This window comes from Salvelinus fontinalis, chromosome 5 (genome assembly GCF_029448725.1).
Source record: "Salvelinus fontinalis isolate EN_2023a chromosome 5, ASM2944872v1, whole genome shotgun sequence".
Classification (NCBI taxonomy): domain Eukaryota; kingdom Metazoa; phylum Chordata; class Actinopteri; order Salmoniformes; family Salmonidae; genus Salvelinus; species Salvelinus fontinalis.
This window is the reverse complement of record NC_074669.1, coordinates 39,562,787-39,583,341: the sequence shown is the minus strand read 5'-3', so window position 1 is coordinate 39,583,341 and position 20,555 is coordinate 39,562,787. Positions and strand designations below refer to the sequence as shown.

General features: G+C 45.6%; 1 protein-coding gene across 5 annotated transcripts in view; it reads left to right on the top strand.

Annotated features, from left to right (window-relative positions):
- The first annotated feature begins 1,049 nt into the window (after positions 1-1,049).
- Positions 1,050-20,555, top strand: part of LOC129855571 (E3 SUMO-protein ligase PIAS2-like) — a 23,304-nt gene continuing 3,798 nt past the window's right edge. The window contains exons 1-13 of one of the 5 annotated variants that reach the window (XM_055923375.1): positions 1,050-1,140; positions 3,539-3,746; positions 4,888-5,407; positions 7,577-7,664; positions 7,758-7,808; positions 7,943-8,033; positions 8,192-8,326; positions 10,498-10,603; positions 11,076-11,149; positions 12,547-13,298; positions 18,313-18,446; positions 18,550-18,733; positions 20,319-20,458. In XM_055923375.1, the coding sequence (XP_055779350.1) occupies positions 3,744-3,746; positions 4,888-5,407; positions 7,577-7,664; positions 7,758-7,808; positions 7,943-8,033; positions 8,192-8,326; positions 10,498-10,603; positions 11,076-11,149; positions 12,547-13,298; positions 18,313-18,446; positions 18,550-18,733; positions 20,319-20,458 (2,278 nt within the window). In that variant the 5' untranslated portion in view covers positions 1,050-1,140; positions 3,539-3,743. Of the gene's footprint in view, positions 1,175-3,538; positions 3,747-4,887; positions 5,408-7,576; positions 7,665-7,757; positions 7,809-7,942; positions 8,034-8,191; positions 8,327-10,497; positions 10,604-11,075; positions 11,150-12,546; positions 13,299-18,312; positions 18,447-18,549; positions 18,734-20,318; positions 20,459-20,555 lie in introns of all 5 variants that reach the window. The other 4 variants (XM_055923376.1, XM_055923374.1, XM_055923373.1 and 1 more) reach the window with 4 other exon arrangements.

Here is a 20,555-nt window from a genome sequence, read left to right as displayed (position 1 = left end):
CTATTGGTGAGCCAACTGGTAAATGCAGAGGGTCTTTTACTCAGTTATAAGGAATTCGTATCACTTTACAAGATCCCTGTAACACCTAAAGATTTTGCAATTGTTTTAGACGCCATTCCCTCAGGTGTTGCTCTGTTATTCAGGAACGTGTCAAGACCTGACCCTCATAGCCTACCTTCCGTTGACCCTGTTGACTCATCAGTAGGAAAGATTTGTTTCCCTTCTGGTCCATTCAACAACAGAGCGATACTAACCTTGTTTCAGCAGGATGTTGTATCTATACCTTATGTCATGCCTTATTGGAATGGATTTATTGATAATATCTGTTGGAAAAAAGTTTGGATGTTGCCACACACATACCTACTTATTAACACAATTAAGGAAGTTTCCTTTAAAATGATTCATAAATATTATCCTGCCAACCACTATATGAAGAAGTTTAAGGAAAACATCAACTCAAATTGCTCGTTTTGTAATGACCTCCCAGAAACAGTGTTGCATCTTTTTTGGCATTGTATACATGTAAGAAAACTGTGGCAAGACATCAGTAGATTTATAATTGAACACATTTATGAAGATTTTACACTATTGTGGAGAGATGTACTGCTTGGATTCTTTACATACGATAAAAATAAGCTGAAACATTTTCAATGTAATTAATTTCATTATTCTTTTGGCCAAATTTCATATACACAAATGTAAATTTACAAACAAAAAAACACATTTTCTTACCCTACAAAAAGAAATTGAACTGTATTTTAAGACAGTTAAATACTCTACTAACAAAAAAGCTGTTAGAATTGTAAATGTATGTTCCTTAATTAAGGTCCTTGTGTAATTGAAATGTGATATTGTACCCCCTAGCTCGATTGTCCATTATATATAATCTATATATACTTGTGTTCCCTTATGTACTTTCTGTTTTGATTGGTTGTTAATAAAAATAAAATAAAAAAAATAAAAAAAGTACTGACCGGCTCTTGCTCTAGTCTAGCTTGACATCAATGAAGGGGCCTTCCTGTGGGCGTTTCTTGCAACAATCAACGCCCCCAAGACACATTCCGCAGCCAGACACACCTGTCACGTGACGGGGAGGTCAATGATCCTGACAAGAAAATGGCGGAATTTGTGGAGCTACGGGTAGGCTAAAAAAAAACAACATAGCCACTGCTAGGTAGAAAGCTATAGCTATCATTTTATTTAAGCAATTTGCGTTATCGAATAAGGCATTGAATTAGACATCCGCTTCATATAGGCAAAATTATTTAGCTAACTGTGGAATGGTGCATGTCTGTTTTACCTAGTTAACTGGTGCTGCTCTCGACATTAGCATGCCGCTAGCTAGCTAACAACAATTAGCCAGGTGTAGCCATTGGCTTAGCAATGCGAAATCGCCGTCAAATAGTTTTGTAATGTAGCTTCACGTTAATGTACTTTATCTAATAAAATGCACGTTACCTGTTGAAGGTAAATACTGTTAGTTGACTAGTCCGTAGCTAGTCTATTTACATTCAAATAGGCTATGCTAACATAAGTAGCTATCAAGGTAGGTAGAGACTATTGTCGTCAGTGTTGCTAGTTAGCTGGACTGCTCTTAACTGTTATTTAAAAAAAATAAGAGTAATTTTCACGAATGACTTTCTAGATAAGGTTATTTAGACCACAACGCTATAAACAGTACTGCAACTAACTCTAATGTAAGAGATCAGTCAAATGATAGCGACGTTATTGATCACTCAAATGATAGTTAGCCACCTGCCATCTACTTGAGATGAGACCGAGGCAAAATTAGTTTTTTATTGGATATTCGGCTTTCTATCGTCAATAGCTATTAAACCACAAACAGAAGGGGTAACAAGTTACAGGGGTTATAGAGCTGAAACATCCGTCTATATAGAACGTTTTCTCACCACCAAATATGGTAGTGACAGGAAGTCCAGTCTGGGTAGTGGGAGAAGATGGAACTAGGTGAAACTGGGCCGACATTCTGCAAAGTTTCTCATCATCAGATTAAGTTTCTCTCATCAGATTAAACATCTGATATCAATAAAGTTATATATTCTGAATCGGGAGGATGGAGAAAAGTTAACCGCTTTTTTTTGTTGAAATAATTTCCCCCACCAACTTTCAATCTTCAATATCTCTTAATTAATAATATTCTTAGATGTAAAGTCCTCTGTTTAACGGGACCTGCGTGGGTCCGACCAACGTTTTTGCTTATAAATCGATCTGTGGACACCGTTGTTTAAAATGGCTTGCATTGAGTGATAACCCTGGTTTTCATGGACACAGTAGTATATGTGACGTAGGATGTGAAACCTGACACCACTTGAAGCTGGGATGGCCCTCCTACCATTGACAGCACATGCCTGCAATTCTTACATCGTATCTAGCAGGAGAGAGTGGGTTCAGCACTGTAGCACATTCAGAGATCAATTTATAGCCATTAATCTAAAATAACGAATAGATTTTAACACGATTAATATGAGAGGAAAGGCGAGTTCCTAACGAGCTCATGAAGCCGAGCTCTGTGAGACCTTCACAGACGTTTTGATCAAGAGAGACCTTATCAAAATATGCAAATGTTCTCTTAAAACTACACATACAAATATGTATTTTACAGTTATAAGGAAGGTGACGTCTTATAGTTAGTCGTTTTAATAATTTAATTAAACTATAATTAGAAAGCATATGTCATTTCAAGCCTTATTCATACAGTTTAGTTGAATAGGAAATACATCATATTAAATGTTTAAAATTGTTCATATTTTTTAATCATATTTATACTGTGTACTTGAGCTTGTGTCCTCAGAAGTGACTATACCTCAGCAATTTATAGCTATTTTTTTTACCAGAAAGATGATATTTGAACCTTCCTTGGAGTATGCAGCATAACTAGTTATTGTTTATGGTTCTCATGATAAACAATTACTTTTGGCGATTGTGTAGATTACAATATTGATTACATTTTAACCGGTTTAAACAAAGCGTGCCACGACTATGAAAATGATCGGGGGCAGGATGGAAAACAAAACCACTGCTTTGTTGTTTAAATGTTTATTTGTTTTCTTCTTTTGGTTTTCAATCTTTAACAGCCCTTAAACAAAGCGTGCCATGACTGAAAATGATATATTCCGGAGAGAAAAAAAATACACACACCATTTTTTTTTTTCTTCTTCTCCCTCTTCCCACTGATTTCAGAGTATATAGTTTTCAGAGTCATGGAAGGCTGTGTTTTAAAATCTGCTGAAGTATGAAACCTGGAAGAGAATATGGGGCGATATTTTTTTCACATACGGGAACCATGCTCATAGTACATCATTTGCAGGAATTATGGGTATTTTTTTTAATATGTTTTCTGTTGCTATTTCAATCGTCAAATGAATGCTCCGCAATAACAATACCTATTTGTGTACGGCGTTATTGTATAGCTTTAACAAAATCTTACCATGAGCATGATTCTGCAGTCCCGCCGTTTTCTTTTGCCTACCTAACCATATAACTCGCTAATGTTGTGTTTTTTTTCTTTTTTCTAAAGTCAAGCTCGTCCTCACTCCTCTTCATCCATCGTTTTGTCAGCCTTGCCAATGCCATGCTCTTCCCATGTTTGATCTGATCGAATGGTTCTGGCATTATTCTCGTTCAACATTTTTTTAGATGCTTAACGGGTCACATATAATAAGGATTTGTAAGAAACAAGGAAATACACACGTAAGAGCGATCCAGCATGGACCGTATAATGAATGGTCAGTTGGGCTTTTATTACTTTCCTGTTATGGGGGGGTTGTTATGTGAAGGGGGGGGGGGGGGGGTCCTGTTATGGGGGGGGTTGTTATGTGAAGGGGGGGGGGGGGGGGGTCCTGTTCTGGGGGGTTGTTATGTGAAGGGGGGGGGGGGGTCCTGTTATGGGGGGGTTGTTAGGGGGGGGGGGGGGGTCCTGTTATGGGGGGGGTTGTTATGTGAAGGGGGGGGTCCTGTTATGGGGGGGTTGTTATGTGAAGGGGGGGGTCCTGTTATAGGGGGGGGGGGTCCTGTTATGGGGGGGGGGGGGTGTTATGTGGGGGGGGGGGGGGGTCCTGTTATGGGGGGTTATGTGAAGGGGGGGGGTCCTGTTATGGGGGGTTGTTATGTGAAGGGGGGTCCAGTTATGGGGGAGTTCTTATGTGAAGGGGGGGGTCCTGTTATGGGGGGTTGTTATGTGATGGGGGGGTCCAGTTATGGGGGGGTTGTTATGTGAAGGGTGTGGGGGGGGGGTCCTGTTATGGAGGGTTGTTATGTGAAGGGGGGTCCTGTTCTGGGGGGTTGTTATGTGTAGGGGGGGGGGGTCCTCTTCTGGGGGGTTATGTGAAGGGGGGGGTCCTGTTATGGGGGGTTGTTATGTGAAGGGGGGTCCAGTTATGGGGGGGTTGTTATGTGAAGGGGGGGGGGTCCTGTTCTGGGGGGTTGTTATGTGAAGGGGGAAGTCCTGTTCTGGGGGGGTTGTTATGTGGGGGGGGGGGGGGGGGGTATCAAATGTGTAATAATAATTGTGTTGGAATAGCTCTATTCTGGGTAGTTTCACCTCGCCATTGACATGTTTGGTGTTTTTGCTTTTAAAGCCAATATTGCTAACCTGGCTGTGCCATGTAAGGATAACACGAGTCATTGTTTTGTTATGATATCAGAATGTACAGCCTATATGTTCTCTCTGACAGCTGAATCCTGGTCACATACTTTTACATTTTTTACAACTTCAAAATGAGGCTAATCATCTGAACTAAAGAAAACATGGCATAAAAACTTGAATTTTCCTCAAGTGGCAAAAATGATTAGCCTAATCATTCCTAATCATGTTTTTAATGACATGGTAGCCTGTCTGTGTCCTCATGTCTCCCCTTGTTTTTCCAGAGCATGGTATCAAGTTTCAGAGTGTCAGAGCTACAAGTGTTACTGGGCTTCGCTGGGCGAAACAAGAGTGGTCCCAAGCATGAGCTCCTTCTGAGGGTCTTGCACCTCCTGAAGAACGCCTCCTGCAGTCCAGCCGTCCAGATCAAAATCAAGGAACTTTATCGCCGCCGCTATCCCAGGACGATAGACGCTTGTCTTACCGACTTGGCTGCAGTTAAGCCCGCGTTCTCCGCGGCAGCGGAAGGCGGTGGCGTTACCGCGGTAACCTCTGACCTCAGTGACCTGTCCCCTGACGGCGCCGGTGTCTCCCGGGACTTTGACCTGGCGTCCGATTCGCTGCTCCTCTCTGGTGATTCGCTGGTGCTCCACGAGGAGACCAATAAGGAGCTGAGGATGAACCTCCAGCAGCCCGCCCCTCTCATCCCTCCGGTCCATCCAGACGTCCAGATGAAGTCTCTGCCATTCTACGACGTGTTGGACATCCTGGTTAAACCCTCCAGCCTGGGTCAGTGTCTCTCTGGTAAATCTATCTAGTTGGACTTCTACCATATTACTGGGCAGGCTTTACATTGATGAAATGAATGATTACTGATCGACTCTGATTAGGTGTGTGAATGATTGTTCTTGCTTGTCACAAACTGATTCTTGTTGTCCTGAAACCCGAGTGGCGCAGCGGTCTAAGGCATCTGCATCTCAGTACAAGAGGCGTCACTACAGTCCCTGGTTCAAATCCAGGCTGTATCACATCCGGTCGTGATGGGGAATCCCATAGGGCGGCGCACAATTGGCCCAGTGTCGTCCGGGTGTGGCCCGGGGTAGACCCGTCATTGTAAATAAGAATTTGTTGTTAACTGACATGCCTAGTTAAATAAAGGTTAAATAAAATAAAATATTAATAAAAACAACGACCTGTCGGCCACTGTAACTTTAGACAAGTTATTCTAGTTCTGAATGGTTTGGATGGGTGTGTAGGGTGGAATCTAGGTGGACATTCCATCGTATTTCTGGTCAGACATGACATTACGGATGAAGGAGTCTTGTGATTAAGTGCCTGAATGTTCTGATCATAATCCGATGTCCCGTTTTTCTTGTTGTCCGTTCCACTTCAGAGCCTTAAACCAGCCTGTTGGTTCTAATGTTAGACATTTCTCAAGTTCTCATAGATCGAAAATGATGGCTCATGTCATAGTAGCTCTGCCTATCTCTCTGGTAATGTTGCCATTCTGCCTATCTCTCTGGTAATGTTGATATTCTGCCTATCTCTCTGGTAATGTTGCCATTCTGCCTATCTCTCTGGTAATGTTGCCATTCTGCCTATCTCTCTGGTAATGTTGCCATTCTGCCTATCTCTCTGGTAATGTTGCCATTCTGCCTATCTCTCTGGTAATGTTGATATGACTGCCTATCTCTCTGGTAATGTTGATATGACTGCCTATCTCTCTGGTAATGTTGCCATTCTGCCTATCTCTCTGGTAATGTTGCCATTCTGCCTATCTCTCTGGTAATGTTGACATTCTGCCTATCTCTCTTGTAATGTTGCCATTCTGCCTATCTCTCTGGTAATGTTGCCATTCTGCCTATCTCTCTGGTAATGTTGCCATTCTGCCTATCTCTCTGGTAATGTTGACATGACTGCCTATCTCTCTGGTAATGTTGACATTACTGCCTATCTCTCTGGTAATGTTGCCATTACTGCCTATCTCTCTGGTAATGTTGCCATTCTGCCTATCTCTCTGGTAATGTTGCCATTCTGCCTATCTCTCTGGTAATGTTGCCATTCTGCCTATCTCTCTGATAATGTTGCCATTCTGCCTATCTTTCTGGTAATGTTGACATTACTGCCTATCTCTCTGGTAATGTTGCCATTCTGCCTATCTCTCTGGTAATGTTGCCATTCTGCCTATCTCTCTGATAATGTTGCCATTCTGCCTATCTTTCTGGTAATGTTGATATTCTGCCTATCTCTCTGGTAATGTTGACATTCTGCCTATCTTTCTGGTAATGTTGATATTCTGCCTATCTCTCTGGTAATGTTGCCATTACTGCCTATCTCTCTGGTAATGTTGCCATTACTGCCTATCTCTCTGGTAATGTTGCCATTCTGCCTATCTCTCTGGTAATGTTGACACGACTGCCTATCTCTCTGGTAATGTTGCCATTCTGCCTATCTCTCTGGTAATGTTGACATTACTGCCTATCTCTCTGGCAATGTTGCCATTCTGCCTATCTCTCTGGTAATGTTGCCATTCTGCCTATCTCTCTGGTAATGTTTACATTACAGCCTATCTCTCTGGTAATTTTTACATTACAGCCTATCTCTCTGGTAATGTTGACACGACTGCCTATCTCTCTGGTAGTGTTGATATGACTGCCTATCTCTCTGGTAATGTTGACACGACTGCCTATCTCTCTGGTAATGTTGACATGACTGCCTATCTCTCTGGTAATGTTGCCATTACTGCCTATCTCTCTGAGAATGTTGCCATTCTGCCTATCTCTCTGGTAATGTTGCCATTCTGCCTATCTCTCTGGTAATGTTGCCATTCTGCCTATCTCTCTGGTAATGTTAACATTACTGCCTATCTCTCTGGTAATGTTGACATATCTGACCACAGACTGCATTGAAGTGTCTGAATGTTATATATATTTTTTTGCATCATATCACAATCCGATGTCCTTATTCTACTAGGAGCCAGTACTGTTCAGAGATACCACCAAGAGAAATACTTCATCTTCGCCTTGACGCCTCAACAAGTCAGGGAGGTGTGCATTTCAAGGTATGGGTCTGCTCTGCTCTCACAGCACCTACTCCTCCTGACCCGTTCCACAATAGTTCTGTTTCTAATTTGCATGGGTTCTTGTTCTTAAAGGGACTTCCTACCAGGTGGCAGAAGAGACTACATGGTTCAGATACAACTGAGGTGAGGCATAGATAGAATGCAGAGTCATAATTCCAGAAACTATTCAGACACCTGGAGCCCCAGAGGAGATTTACCTTCAAAATCATCTTGTTTATTGCTTCTCAAATGGAGTTTTTCTACATTTTTTCTTGTAGGTTTTGTCTGTCAGAAACAAGTTGTCCCCAAGAAGACAACTACCCCAACAGTCTCTGCATTAAAGTTAATGGGAAGCTCTTCCCCCTGCCGGTACGTACTGGTTTCTCAGCTGGTCTAGGATCAGGTCCCAGCTGTTTACGTTATTTTATTCGTTATGATCTAAAAGGCAAAACAGATCCTAGATCAGCGCATACTAAAGTGAGACTATTTCTAATATGACGTGATGGTAAAGTTGTGTTGTTTTTCAGGGTTATGCCCCGCCCCCTAAAAATGGAGTGGAACAGAAGAGACCGGGAAGACCTCTAAATATCACCTCATTGGTCAGATTGTCCTCTGCCGTACCCAATCAGATCTCTGTAACGTGGGCAGCCGAAATCGGAAAGGTATTGTAAACACTAACATTGAGAATCAATGTATTTTTCACTATTTTATTGTGAACTTTATTTATAGTAACAACTGTAAAGATGCCTTTTTTGCATCATAGTCTTCATTAGGCCTTTCAAGCTGGTGTGTCGTTCCTGACGTTCCCCCGCGTGTCGTTCCTGACGTTCCCCCGCGTGTCGTTCCTGACGTTCCCCCGCGTGTCGTTCCTGGCGTTCCCCCGCGTGTCGTTCCTGACGTTCCCCTCGCGTGTCGTTCCAGACGTTCCTCCGCGTGTCGTTCCTGACGTTCCTCCGCGTGTCGTTCCTGACGTTCCCCCGCGTGTCGTTCCTGACGTTCCCCCGCGTGTCGTTCCTGACGTTCCCCCGCGTGTCGTTCCTGACGTTCCCCCCGCGTGTCGTTCCTGACGTTCCCCCGCGTGTCGTTCCTGACGTTCCCCCGCGTGTCGTTCCTGACGTTCCCCCGCGTGTCGTTCCTGACGTTCCTCCGTGTGTCGTTCCTGACGTTCCCCCGCGTGTCGTTCCTGACGTTCCCCCGCGTGTCGTTCCTGACGTTCCTCCGCGTGTCGTTCCAGATGTTCCTCCGCGTGTCGTTCCAGACGTTCCCCCGCGTGTCGTTCCTGACGTTCCCCCGCGTGTCGTTCCTGGCGTTCCCCCGCGTGTCGTTCCTGACGTTCCCCTCGCGTGTCGTTCCAGACGTTCCCCCGCGTGTCGTTCCTGACGTTCCCCCGCGTGTCGTTCCTGACGTTCCCCTCGCGTGTCGTTCCAGACGTTCCTCCGCGTGTCGTTCCTGACGTTCCCCCGCGTGTCGTTCCTGACGTTCCCCCGCGTGTCGTTCCAGACGTTCCCCCGCGTGTCGTTCCAGACGTTCCCCCGCGTGTCGTTCCAGACGTTCCCCCGCGTGTCGTTCCTGACGTTCCCCCGCGTGTCGTTCCTGACGTTCCCCCGCGTGTCGTTCCTGACGTTCCCCCGCGTGTCGTTCCTGACGTTCCCCCGCGTGTCGTTCCTGACGTTCCCCCGCGTGTCGTTCCTGACGTTCCCCCGCGTGTCGTTCCTGACGTTCCCCCGCGTGTCGTTCCTGACGTTCCCCCGCGTGTCGTTCCTGACGTTCCCCCGCGTGTCGTTCCAGACGTTCCCCCGCGTGTCGTTCCAGACGTTCCCCCGCGTGTCGTTCCAGACGTTCCCCCGCGTGTCGTTCCAGACGTTCCCCCGCGTGTCGTTCCTGACGTTCCCCCGCGTGTCGTTCCTGACGTTCCCCCGCGTGTCGTTCCTGACGTTCCCCCGCGTGTCGTTCCTGACGTTCCCCCGCGTGTCGTTCCTGACGTTCCCCCGCGTGTCGTTCCAGACGTTCCCCCGCGTGTCGTTCCAGACGTTCCCCCGCGTGTCGTTCCAGACGTTCCCCCGCGTGTCGTTCCAGACGTTCCCCCGCGTGTCGTTCCAGACGTTCCCCCGCGTGTCGTTCCTGACGTTCCCCCGCGTGTCGTTCCTGACGTTCCCCCGCGTGTCGTTCCTGACGTTCCCCCGCGTGTCGTTCCTGACGTTCCCCCGCGTGTCGTTCCAGACGTTCCCCCGCGTGTCGTTCCAGACGTTCCCCCGCGTGTCGTTCCTGACGTTCCCCCGCGTGTCGTTCCTGACGTTCCCCCGCGTGTCGTTCCTGACGTTCCCCCGCGTGTCGTTCCTGACGTTCCCCCGCGTGTCGTTCCTGACGTTCCCCCTCGTGTCGTTCCAGACGTTCCCCCGCGTGTCGTTCCTGACGTTCCCCCGCGTGTCGTTCCTGACGTTCCCCCGCGTGTCGTTCCTGACGTTCCCCCGCGTGTCGTTCCTGACGTTCCCCCGCGTGTCGTTCCTGACGTTCCCCCGCGTGTCGTTCCAGACGTTCCCCCGCGTGTCGTTCCAGACGTTCCCCCGCGTGTCGTTCCTGACGTTCCCCCGCGTGTCGTTCCTGACGTTCCCCCGCGTGTCGTTCCAGACGTTCCCCCGCGTGTCGTTCCTGACGTTCCCCCGCGTGTCGTTCCTGACGTTCCCCCGCGTGTCGTTCCAGACGTTCCCCCGCGTGTCGTTCCTGACGTTCCCCCGCGTGTCGTTCCTGACGTTCCCCCGCGTGTCGTTCCTGACGTTCCCCCGCATGTCGTTGAAGCAGACAGATCATTCTATTTCTCCGCCTGTCGTTCCAGACGTACTCCATGTCGGTGTACCTGGTGAGGCAGCTCACCTCACCTCTACTGCTGCAGAGGCTCAGGATGAAGGGCATCAGAAACCCAGACCACTCTAGAGCGCTGAGTAAACACACACACACACACACACACACACACACACACACACACACACACACACACACACACACACACACACACACACACACACACACACACACACACACACACAGAGACACTCACTCACTCACTCACTCACTCACTCACTCACTCACTCACTCACTGACTGACTGACTGACTGACTCACTGACTGACTGACTGACTGACTGACTGACTGACTCACTCACTCACTCACTCACTCACTCACTCACTCACTCACTCACTCACTCACTCACTCACTCACTCACTCACTCACTCACTCACTCACTCACTCACTCACTCACTCACTCACTCACTCACTCACTCACACTCTCTCTCTCACACACACACGAACATTAGAGGACAGGCTCATTGCAATTGATTCCCACTGAATCACACTCGCAACACATGTTTGTGTTAAATCTGTAATGTCCTTCAAATCTTCCCCTGTCCTCTTGCAGTAAAAGAGAAGCTGACAGCAGACCCTGATAGTGAGATTGCCACAACCAGCCTGAGGGTGTCGCTCATGTGCCCCGTGAGTAAAACACGCTGAAAAATAAATAAATACTACATTTCATACAAATCAGTCTGGTACAACTTTTACAGACAGACAAAGATATGTGTTACAAATATGTGGTTAAACTGGCCAATTCATCTCTCTCTTTCATCTCTCTTTTTCGTCTCTCCTTTCCGTCTCTCTTTTTCTTCTCTCTTTTTCATCTCTCTCTTTCATCTCTCTTTTTCGTCTCTCTTTCATCTCTCTTTTTCGTCTCTCTTTCATCTCTCTTTTTCGTCTCTCTTTTTCGTCTCTCTTTTTCGTCTCTTTTTTTCGTCTCACTTTTTCATCTCACTTTTTCGTCTCTCTTTCATCTCTCTTTTTCGTCTCTCTTTCGTCTCTCTTTCATCTCTCTTTTTCGTCTCTCTCTTTCGTCTCTCTTTCATCTCTCTTTTTCGTCTCTCTCTTTCATCTCTCTTTTTCGTCTCTCTTTTTCGTCTCTCTTTTTCATCTCACTTTTTCATCTCACTTTTTCGTCTCTCTTTCATCTCTCTTTTTCGTCTCTCTTTCGTCTCTCTTTCATCTTTCTTTTTCGTCTCTCTCTTTCATCTCTCTTTTTCATCTCTCTTTTTCATCTCACTTTTTCATCTCACTTTTTCATCTCTCTTTTTCGTCTCTCTTTCATCTCTCTTTTTCGTCTCTCTTTCGTCTCTCTTTCGTCTCTCTCTTTCATCTCTCTTTTTCATCTCTCTTTTTCATCTCTCTCTTTCATCTCTCTTTCGTCTCTCTTCTTCATCTCTCTTTTTCATCTCTCTCTTACATCTCTCTTTTTCGTCTCTCTTTTTCATCTCTCTCTTTCATCTCTCTTTCGTCTCTCTTCTTCGTCTCTCTTCTTCATCTCTCTTTTTCATCTCTCTTTTTCATCTCTCTTTTTCATCTCTCTTTTTCATCTCTCTTTTTCATCTCTCTCTTTCATCTCTCTTTCGTCTCTCTTCTTCGTCTCTCTTCTTCATCTCTTTTTTTCGTCTCTCTTCTTCGTCTCTCTTCTTCATCTCTTTTTTTCATCTCTCTTTTTCGTCTCTCTTTTTCATCTCTCTCTTTCATCTCTCTTTTGTCTCTCTTCTTCATCTCTCTTTTTCATCTCTCTCTTACATCTCTCTTTTTCGTCTCTCTTTTTCATCTCTCTCTTTCATCTCTCTTTCGTCTCTCTTCTTCGTCTCTCTTCTTCATCTCTCTTTTTCATCTCTCTTTTTCATCTCTCTTTTTCGTCTCTCTTTTTCATCTCTCTCTTTCATCTCTCTTTCGTCTCTCTTCTTCGTCTCTCTTCTTCATCTCTTTTTTTCGTCTCTCTTTTTCGTCTCTCTTTTTCGTCTCTCTTTTTCGTCTCTCTTTTTCGTCTCTCTTTCATCTCTCTTTTTCGTCTCTCTCCTCTGTAGCTGGGTAAAATGCGTCTGACAGTGCCGTGTCGAGCTGTCACCTGTTCCCACCTGCAGTGTTTCGACGCGGCCCTCTACCTGCAGATGAATGAGAAGAAACCCACCTGGGTCTGTCCTGTCTGTGACAAGAAGGCCCCCTACGAGAGCCTGATCATCGACGGGTTGGTACCTCTCTCTAATAATACCTGGGTCTGTCCTGTCTGTGACAAGAAGGCCCCCTACGAGAGCCTGATCATTGACGGGTTGGTACCTCACTCTAATAATACCTGGGTCTGTCCTGTCTGTGACAAGAAGGCCCCCTACGAGAGCCTGATCATCGACGGGTTGGTACCTCTCTCTAATAATACCTGGGTCTGTCCTGTCTGTGACAAGAAGGCCCCCTACGAGAGCCTGATCGTCGACGGGTTGGTACCTCTCTCTAATAATAATTATAATAATACCTGGGTCTGTCCTGTCTGTGACAAGAAGGCCCCCTACGAGAGCCTGATCGTCGACGGGTTGGTACCTCTCTCTAATAATAATTATAATAATACCTGGGTCTGTCCTGTCTGTGACAAGAAGGCCCCCTACGAGAGCCTGATCATCGACGGGTTGGTACCTTTCTCTAATAATACCTGGGTCTGTCCTGTCTGTGACAAGAAGGCCCCCTACAAGAGCCTGATCATCGACGGTTTGGTACCTCTCTCTAATAATACCTGGGTCTGTCCTGTCTGTGACAAGAAGGCCCCCTACGAGAGCCTGATCATCGACGGGTTGGTACCTCTCGATAAAACACTGAGCACAAATAGAAACCCAACGTAAAGCAGCGATGCACCGATATTACATTTTTTCCGCCGCCTTTTAACCATTCTAGTACAGTTAAATAGTTAACACACACACATGGACACAGCGGTCTAAGGCACTGTATCTCGATGCAAGAGGCGTCACTACAGTCCCTGGTTCGATTCCAGGCTGTATCACATCCGGCCGTGATTGGGAGGCCCATAGGGCGGCACACAATTGGCCCAGCGTTGTCCGGGTTTGGCCGGGGCTGAGCCGTCATTGTAAATAAGAATTTGTTCTTAACTGACTTGCCTAGTCAATAGTTACACACCACACTGACCAAAAATGTATTTTGATGGCATTTACGTATGTCCTCATTACCAGTAAAACAATCAAATCCGATTTCATTCACTTACTTGCTGTTTCGTTGTTCATTTGTTCATTCGTTTCATTTTCAACCAGGATTTCTATGGAACGCCGTTTGGGCCTTTGCGTGTCGAAAAAATACGATTTGACGCGTCAATTAATCTCGTTGACCAACGGGGACCTGAATATGACTGCACGTCACAAAATAATGTAACGCGTTCCATCATTTTTTCCACGTAGTTATTACACATTGATTACACTACCACTCGTATTTCATATGTCACAACGATTCATCGATACGTATGCTACGATACTGGTAAAGTTGTCTCGCGCACCTACAGTGCTGGTCATAAACAGCTAGCTAGCTCATGGATGCAAACAATGTTCTTCCCCAAAAACATAGCAAAACGACAATCTGTTTCAGTAGCTATAGTTAGCTAGCTAACTATATAGCTAGGTGTTATCATCTAAAATACCCCTAATTTATAAGACAGTTTTTATTTGATTAATGGTGGTCGGACCCATCTACAGTGGGGAGAACAAGTATTTGATACACTGCCGATTTTGCAGGTTTTCCTACTTACAAAGCTTGTAGAGGTCTGTAATTTTTATCATAGGTACACTTCAACTGTGAGAGACGGAATCTAAAACAAAAATCCAGAAAATCACATTGTATGATTTTTTAAGTAATTCATTTGCATTTTATTGCATGACATAAGTATTTGATCACCTAATAATAATAATTAATGACAATAATAATAATAATGATGACGATAATAACAATAGTGATGACGATAATAATGATGATAATGACAATTACGATAATGACGATAATAATAATAATGATGATGATAATAATGATGATAATGACGATAATAATAATAGTGATGACGGTAATAATGATGATAATGACGATAATAATAATAATGACGACGGTAATAATGATGATAATGACAATTACGATAATGACGATAATTATAATAATGATGATGATAATAATGATGATAATGACGATAATAATAATAGTGATGACGGTAATAATGATGATAATGACGATAATAATAATAGTGATGACGGTAATAATGATGATAATGACGATAATAATAATAGTGATGACGGTAATAATGATGATAACAATAATAATGATGATAATGACGATAATAATGATGATAATGACAATTACAATAATGACGATAATGACGATTATAATAATAATGATGATGATAAAATGATGATAATGACGATAATAATAATAATGATGGTAATAATGATGATGATAACAATAATAATGATGATAATGACGATAATAATAATAATAGTGATGACGGTAATAATGATGACGATGATATTAACACCAGGATATATCCTGTCTGTGATGAGGCTTCCTATGAGAGCTTCGTCATCGATGGGTTGGTACCTCTATTATTATTATTATTAGTAGTCGTAAAATAAGGAACCATTTTATTTTACAGCCCGGTTATTGCAGTGGCAATGATTTTGTAACTATGTTAGAGTGTATTAGCTGAGGTAGAATAGAGGCCTGGATGGTATCAATAGATATTATAACAGTTAGTCTATTAGCTGAGGTAGAATAGAGGCCTGAATTGTATCAATAGATATTGTAACTGTGTTAGAGTGTATTAGCTGAGGAAGAATAGAGGCCTGAATGGTATCAATAGATATTATAACTGTTAGTCTATTAGCTGAGGTAGAATAGAGGCCTGAATGGTATCAATAGATATTATAACTGTTAGTCTATTAGCTGAGGTAGAATAGAGGCCTGAATGGTATCAATAGATATTATAACTGTTAGTCTATTAGCTGAGGTAGAATAGAGGCCTGAATGGTATCAATAGATATTATAACTGTTAGTCTATTAGCTGAGGTAGAATAGAGGCCTGAATGGTATCAATAGATATTATAACTGTTAGTCTATTAGCTGAGGTAGAATAGAGGCCTGAATGGTATCAATAGATATTATAACTGTTAGTCTATTAGCTGAGGTAGAATAGAGGCCTGAATGGTATCAATAGCAGAGCTGAATACTGTAGTGTTCTATGGATCTTTAAAGCATGAATGGAACATCAAAGGAATGTTGTTGGAACATGTCTGTCCCTCTGTCTGACCGGTTGTCTGTCTCTCTGTCTGACCGGTTGTCTGTCTCTCTGTCTGACCGGTTGTCTGTCCCTCTGTCTGACCGGTTGTCTGACCGGTTGTCTGTCCCTCTGTCTGACCGGTTGTCTGTCTCTCTGTCTGACCGGTTGTCTGTCTCTCTGTCTGACCGGTTGTCTGTCCCTCTGTCTGACCGGTTGTCTGACCGGTTGTCTGTCCCTCTGTCTGACCGGTTGTCTGTCTCTCTGTCTGACCGGTTGTCTGTCCCTCTGTCTGACCGGTTGTCTGTCCCTCTGTCTGTCCCTCTGTCTGACAGGTTGTCTGTCCCTCTGTCTGACCGGTTGTCTGTCTCTCTGTCTGACCGGTTGTTGGAACATGTCTGTCCCTCTGTCTGACCGGTTGTCTGTCCCTCTGTCTGACAGGTTGTCTGTCTCTCTGTCTGACCGGTTGTCTGTCCCTCTGTCTGACAGGTTGTCTGTCTCTCTGTCTGACCGGTTGTCTGTCCCTCTGTCTGACCGGTTGTCTGTCCCTCTGTCTGACCGGTTGTCTGTCCCTCTGTCTGTCCCTCTGTCTGACAGGTTGTCTGTCCCTCTGTCTGACCGGTTGTCTGTCTCTCTGTCTGACCGGTTGTTGGAACATGTCTGTCCCTCTGTCTGACCGGTTGTCTGTCCCTCTGTCTGACCGGTTGTCTGTCTCTCTGTCTGACCGGTTGTTGGAACATGTCTGTCCCTCTGTCTGACCGGTTGTCTGTCCCTCTGTCTGTCCCTCTGTCTGACAGGTTGTCTGTCCCTCTGTCTGACCGGTTGTCTGTCTCTCTGTCTGACCGGTTGTTGGAACATGTCTGTCCCTCTGTCTGACCGGTTGTCTGTCCCTCTGTCTGTCCCTCTGTCTGACAGGTTGTCTGTCTCTCTGTCTGACCGGTTGTCTGTCCCTCTGTCTGACCGGTTGTCTGTCCCTCTGTCTGACCGGTTGTCTGTCCCTCTGTCTGACAGGTTGTCTGTTCCTCTGTCTGACCGGTTGTCTGTCCCTCTGTCTGACAGGTTGTCTGTCCCTCTGTCTGACCGGTTGTTGGAACATGTCTGTCCCTCTGTCTGACCGGTTGTCTGTCCCTCTGTCTGACAGGTTGTCTGTTCCTCTGTCTGACCGGTTGTCTGTCCCTCTGTCTGACAGGTTGTCTGTCCCTCTGTCTGACCGGTTGTCTGTCCCTCTGTCTGACCGGTTGTCTGTCTCTCTGTCTGACCGGTTGTTGGAACATGTCTGTCCCTCTGTCTGACCGGTTGTCTGTCCCTCTGTCTGACAGGTTGTCTGTCCCTCTGTCTGACCGGTTGTCTGTCTCTCTGTCTGACCGGTTGTTGGAACATGTCTGTCCCTCTGTCTGACCGGTTGTCTGTCCCTCTGTCTGTCCCTCTGTCTGACCGGTTGTTGGAACATGTCTGTCCCTCTGTCTGACCGGTTGTCTGTCCCTCTGTCTGACAGGTTGTCTGTCTCTCTGTCTGACCGGTTGTCTGTCCCTCTGTCTGACCGGTTGTCTGTCCCTCTGTCTGACCGGTTGTTGGAACATGTCTGTCCCTCTGTCTGACAGGTTGTCTGTCCCTCTGTCTGTCCCTCTGTCTGACCGGTTGTTGGAACATGTCTGACCGGTTGTCTGTCCCTCTGTCTGACCGGTTGTCTGTCCCTCTGTCTGACCGGTTGTCTGTCCCTCTGTCTGACCGGTTGTTATAACATGTCTGTCCCTCTGTCTGACCGGTTGTCTGTCCCTCTGTCTGACCGGTTGTCTGTCTCTCTGTCTGACCGGTTGTCTGACCGGTTGTCTGTCCCTCTGTCTGACCGGTTGTCTGTCCCTCTGTCTGACCGGTTGTTATAACATGTCTGTCCCTCTGTCTGACCGGTTGTCTGTCCCTCTGTCTGACCGGTTGTCTGTCTCTCTGTCTGACCGGTTGTCTGACCGGTTGTCTGTCCCTCTGTCTGACCGGTTGTCTGTCCCTCTGTCTGACCGGTTGTCTGTCCCTCTGTCTGACCGGTTGTTATAACATGTCTGTCCCTCTGTCTGACCGGTTGTCTGTCTCTCTGTCTGACCGGTTGTCTGACCGGTTGTCTGTCCCTCTGTCTGACCGGTTGTCTGTCCCTCTGTCTGACCGGTTGTCTGTCCCTCTGTCTGACCGGTTGTTATAACATGTCTGTCCCTCTGTCTGACCGGTTGTCTGTCCCTCTGTCTGACCGGTTGTCTGTCCCTCTGTCTGACCGGTTGTCTGTCCCTCTGTCTGACCGGTTGTCTGTCCCTCTGTCTGACCGGTTGTTATAACATGTCTGTCCCTCTGTCTGACCGGTTGTCTGTCCCTCTGTCTGACCGGTTGTCTGTCTCTCTGTCTGACCGGTTGTTGGAACATGTCTGTCCCTCTGTCTGACCGGTTGTCTGTCCCTCTGTCTGTCCCTCTGTCTGACAGGTTGTCTGTCTCTCTGTCTGACCGGTTGTCTGTCTCTCTGTCTGACCGGTTGTTGGAACATGTCTGTCCCTCTGTCTGTCAGGTTATTCATGGAGATTCTGAACGACTGCTCCGACGTGGATGAGATCAAGTTCCAGGAGGACGGGACCTGGTGTCCCATGAGACCACGGAAAGAGGCCCTCAGTGTGTCCTCAACCTGTATCCCCAAAATAGAACGTAAGTCCTCCTATAGACATCAACCGTCTCTGCTATAAATACCGTATCTATAGTATACCTACTGACTGATCTGTCACTTGATACTCGTCTCTCCTCCCCCCAGCGCGTCTATGTGCCGTGGTCCCCTCCCACAGCGAGCTCAGCTCAACCAATAAGAAGGCAGACGTGATCGACCTGACCCTGGAGAGCTCATCATCATCATCATCAGAGGAGGAAGAGGAGCCTGATCCGCCACTGAAGAAGAGATGCCTCTACATGTCCAAGACAGAGGAGGTGCACGCTAAGGGGTGAGTTCAAATTTGATTTGTCACAGGCGTAGGTAGACCTGAATGTGAAATGTTTACTTACAAGTCCTTAACCAACAACGCAGTTCAAGAAATACAGTTAAGAAAATATTTACTGAATAAAGTAGAAAATATAATAATAATAACTGAACTAGTCGCTACTAGGGCTGTAGGGGCCGTGACATTCTGTCAGCCGGTAACTGTCATGCAAATAACTGCCGGTCTCCCGGTAATTGATCGTTAATTAACAAACACTTTTAGCATCCCCCGGGCTTCTACTCATACAAGCCAGGACCTTTACAACAGCTACATTTAGGAAGTAGACAAGTCCATTTAATATACACTAGTGATGCACCGATATGACATTTTTGGCCGATACCGATGTCCGATATAAAAACAAAACAAAAAACGATGCCGATATTTCAAATTTGAGCGTCCTTTTAAGCATTCTAGTACAGTTAAATAGTTAACACACACACACATGGACGCATGCGGTCTAAGGCACTGCATCTCAGTGCAAGAGGTGTCACTACAGTCCCTGGTTCAGCGGTCTAAGGCACTGCACCTCAGTGCAAGAGGTGTCACTACAGACCCTGGTTCAGCGGTCTAAGGCACTGCATCTCAGTGCAAGAGGCGTCACTACAGTCCCTGGTTCGAATCCAGGCTGTATCGCATCCGGCCGTGATTGGGAATCCCATAGGGCGGCGCACAATTGGTCCAGCGTCGTCCGGGCCGTCATTGTAAAATAAGAATTTGTTCTTAACTGACTTGCCTCGTTAATTAACGCCATAAACGGTTACACGCCACACTGACCAATCTGTTATTTTGATGGCATTTACGTTATGTCCTCATTACCAGTAAAGCATAATCAAATCCGATTTCTTTCACTTACTTTGCTTTGCTGTTTCGTTGTTAATTTGTTCAGTCGTTTCATTCTCAACCAGGATTTCTATGGAACAAATGGAACAAATTGTGCTTTATTCCCAACGCGGTATTGTAAACATATCGTTCGTGGCCGGTGTTTCCAGACTGTTCTGTACAGCTTTGACCATGCTACTGTATCTTTTTTCACACGCAAAGATTGGTTTGGTACTATATTTTTTGAAGATCAAATTTAATCACTTAAAAAAAAAAAAAATTGGGTGGACTCAATTAGCTTAATTTCTCAAGAGATCAAATTAAATTCCATCGAAAATAATATTTCAGGAAAACTAATCTTATCCGTTTCTAACTACAAACGATTTCAGCATCTTTCCTGTGGGCTTTACTAGCCCGTTTCTTCTGTATGTCAAAGACAGGCAAGGGGTCATCGTCACTTGTTTTTTAAAACTGGGGACTCAGGCGATATGACCCCAAGCAGCAGTGTAAATAACATCACGACGTACAGCCGTGTCAGAGGCCGAACTTCCATCACGTGACATCTGCTGCAATGTGATCGCTGTGTGACGACGACAACTCCTATACATATTAAATTAAACTATTATTCTAATATATATACATATTAAACTCTGTGCTCTGTGATATTGGCCCGTTGATGACGTCTACCTTGGTTGTATCTCTGAATCTAATCGGTGTTTCTAACCCTCAGAGTGTTGACGTATCAGCCGTCGACGGTGCGCCTCCCAAATGTACAGGCCCTGGACACGCCGTACCTGATGTCTTCACTGGCAGACTATACAGTCCCCTTCCACCACTCCACCCTGTCCACCATCCCTACAGACATGCAGAGTAAGTCACCCTGTCACCATCCCTACAGAGTAAGTCACCCTGTCACCATCCCTACAGAGTAAGTCACCCTGTCACCATCCCTACAGACATGCAGAGT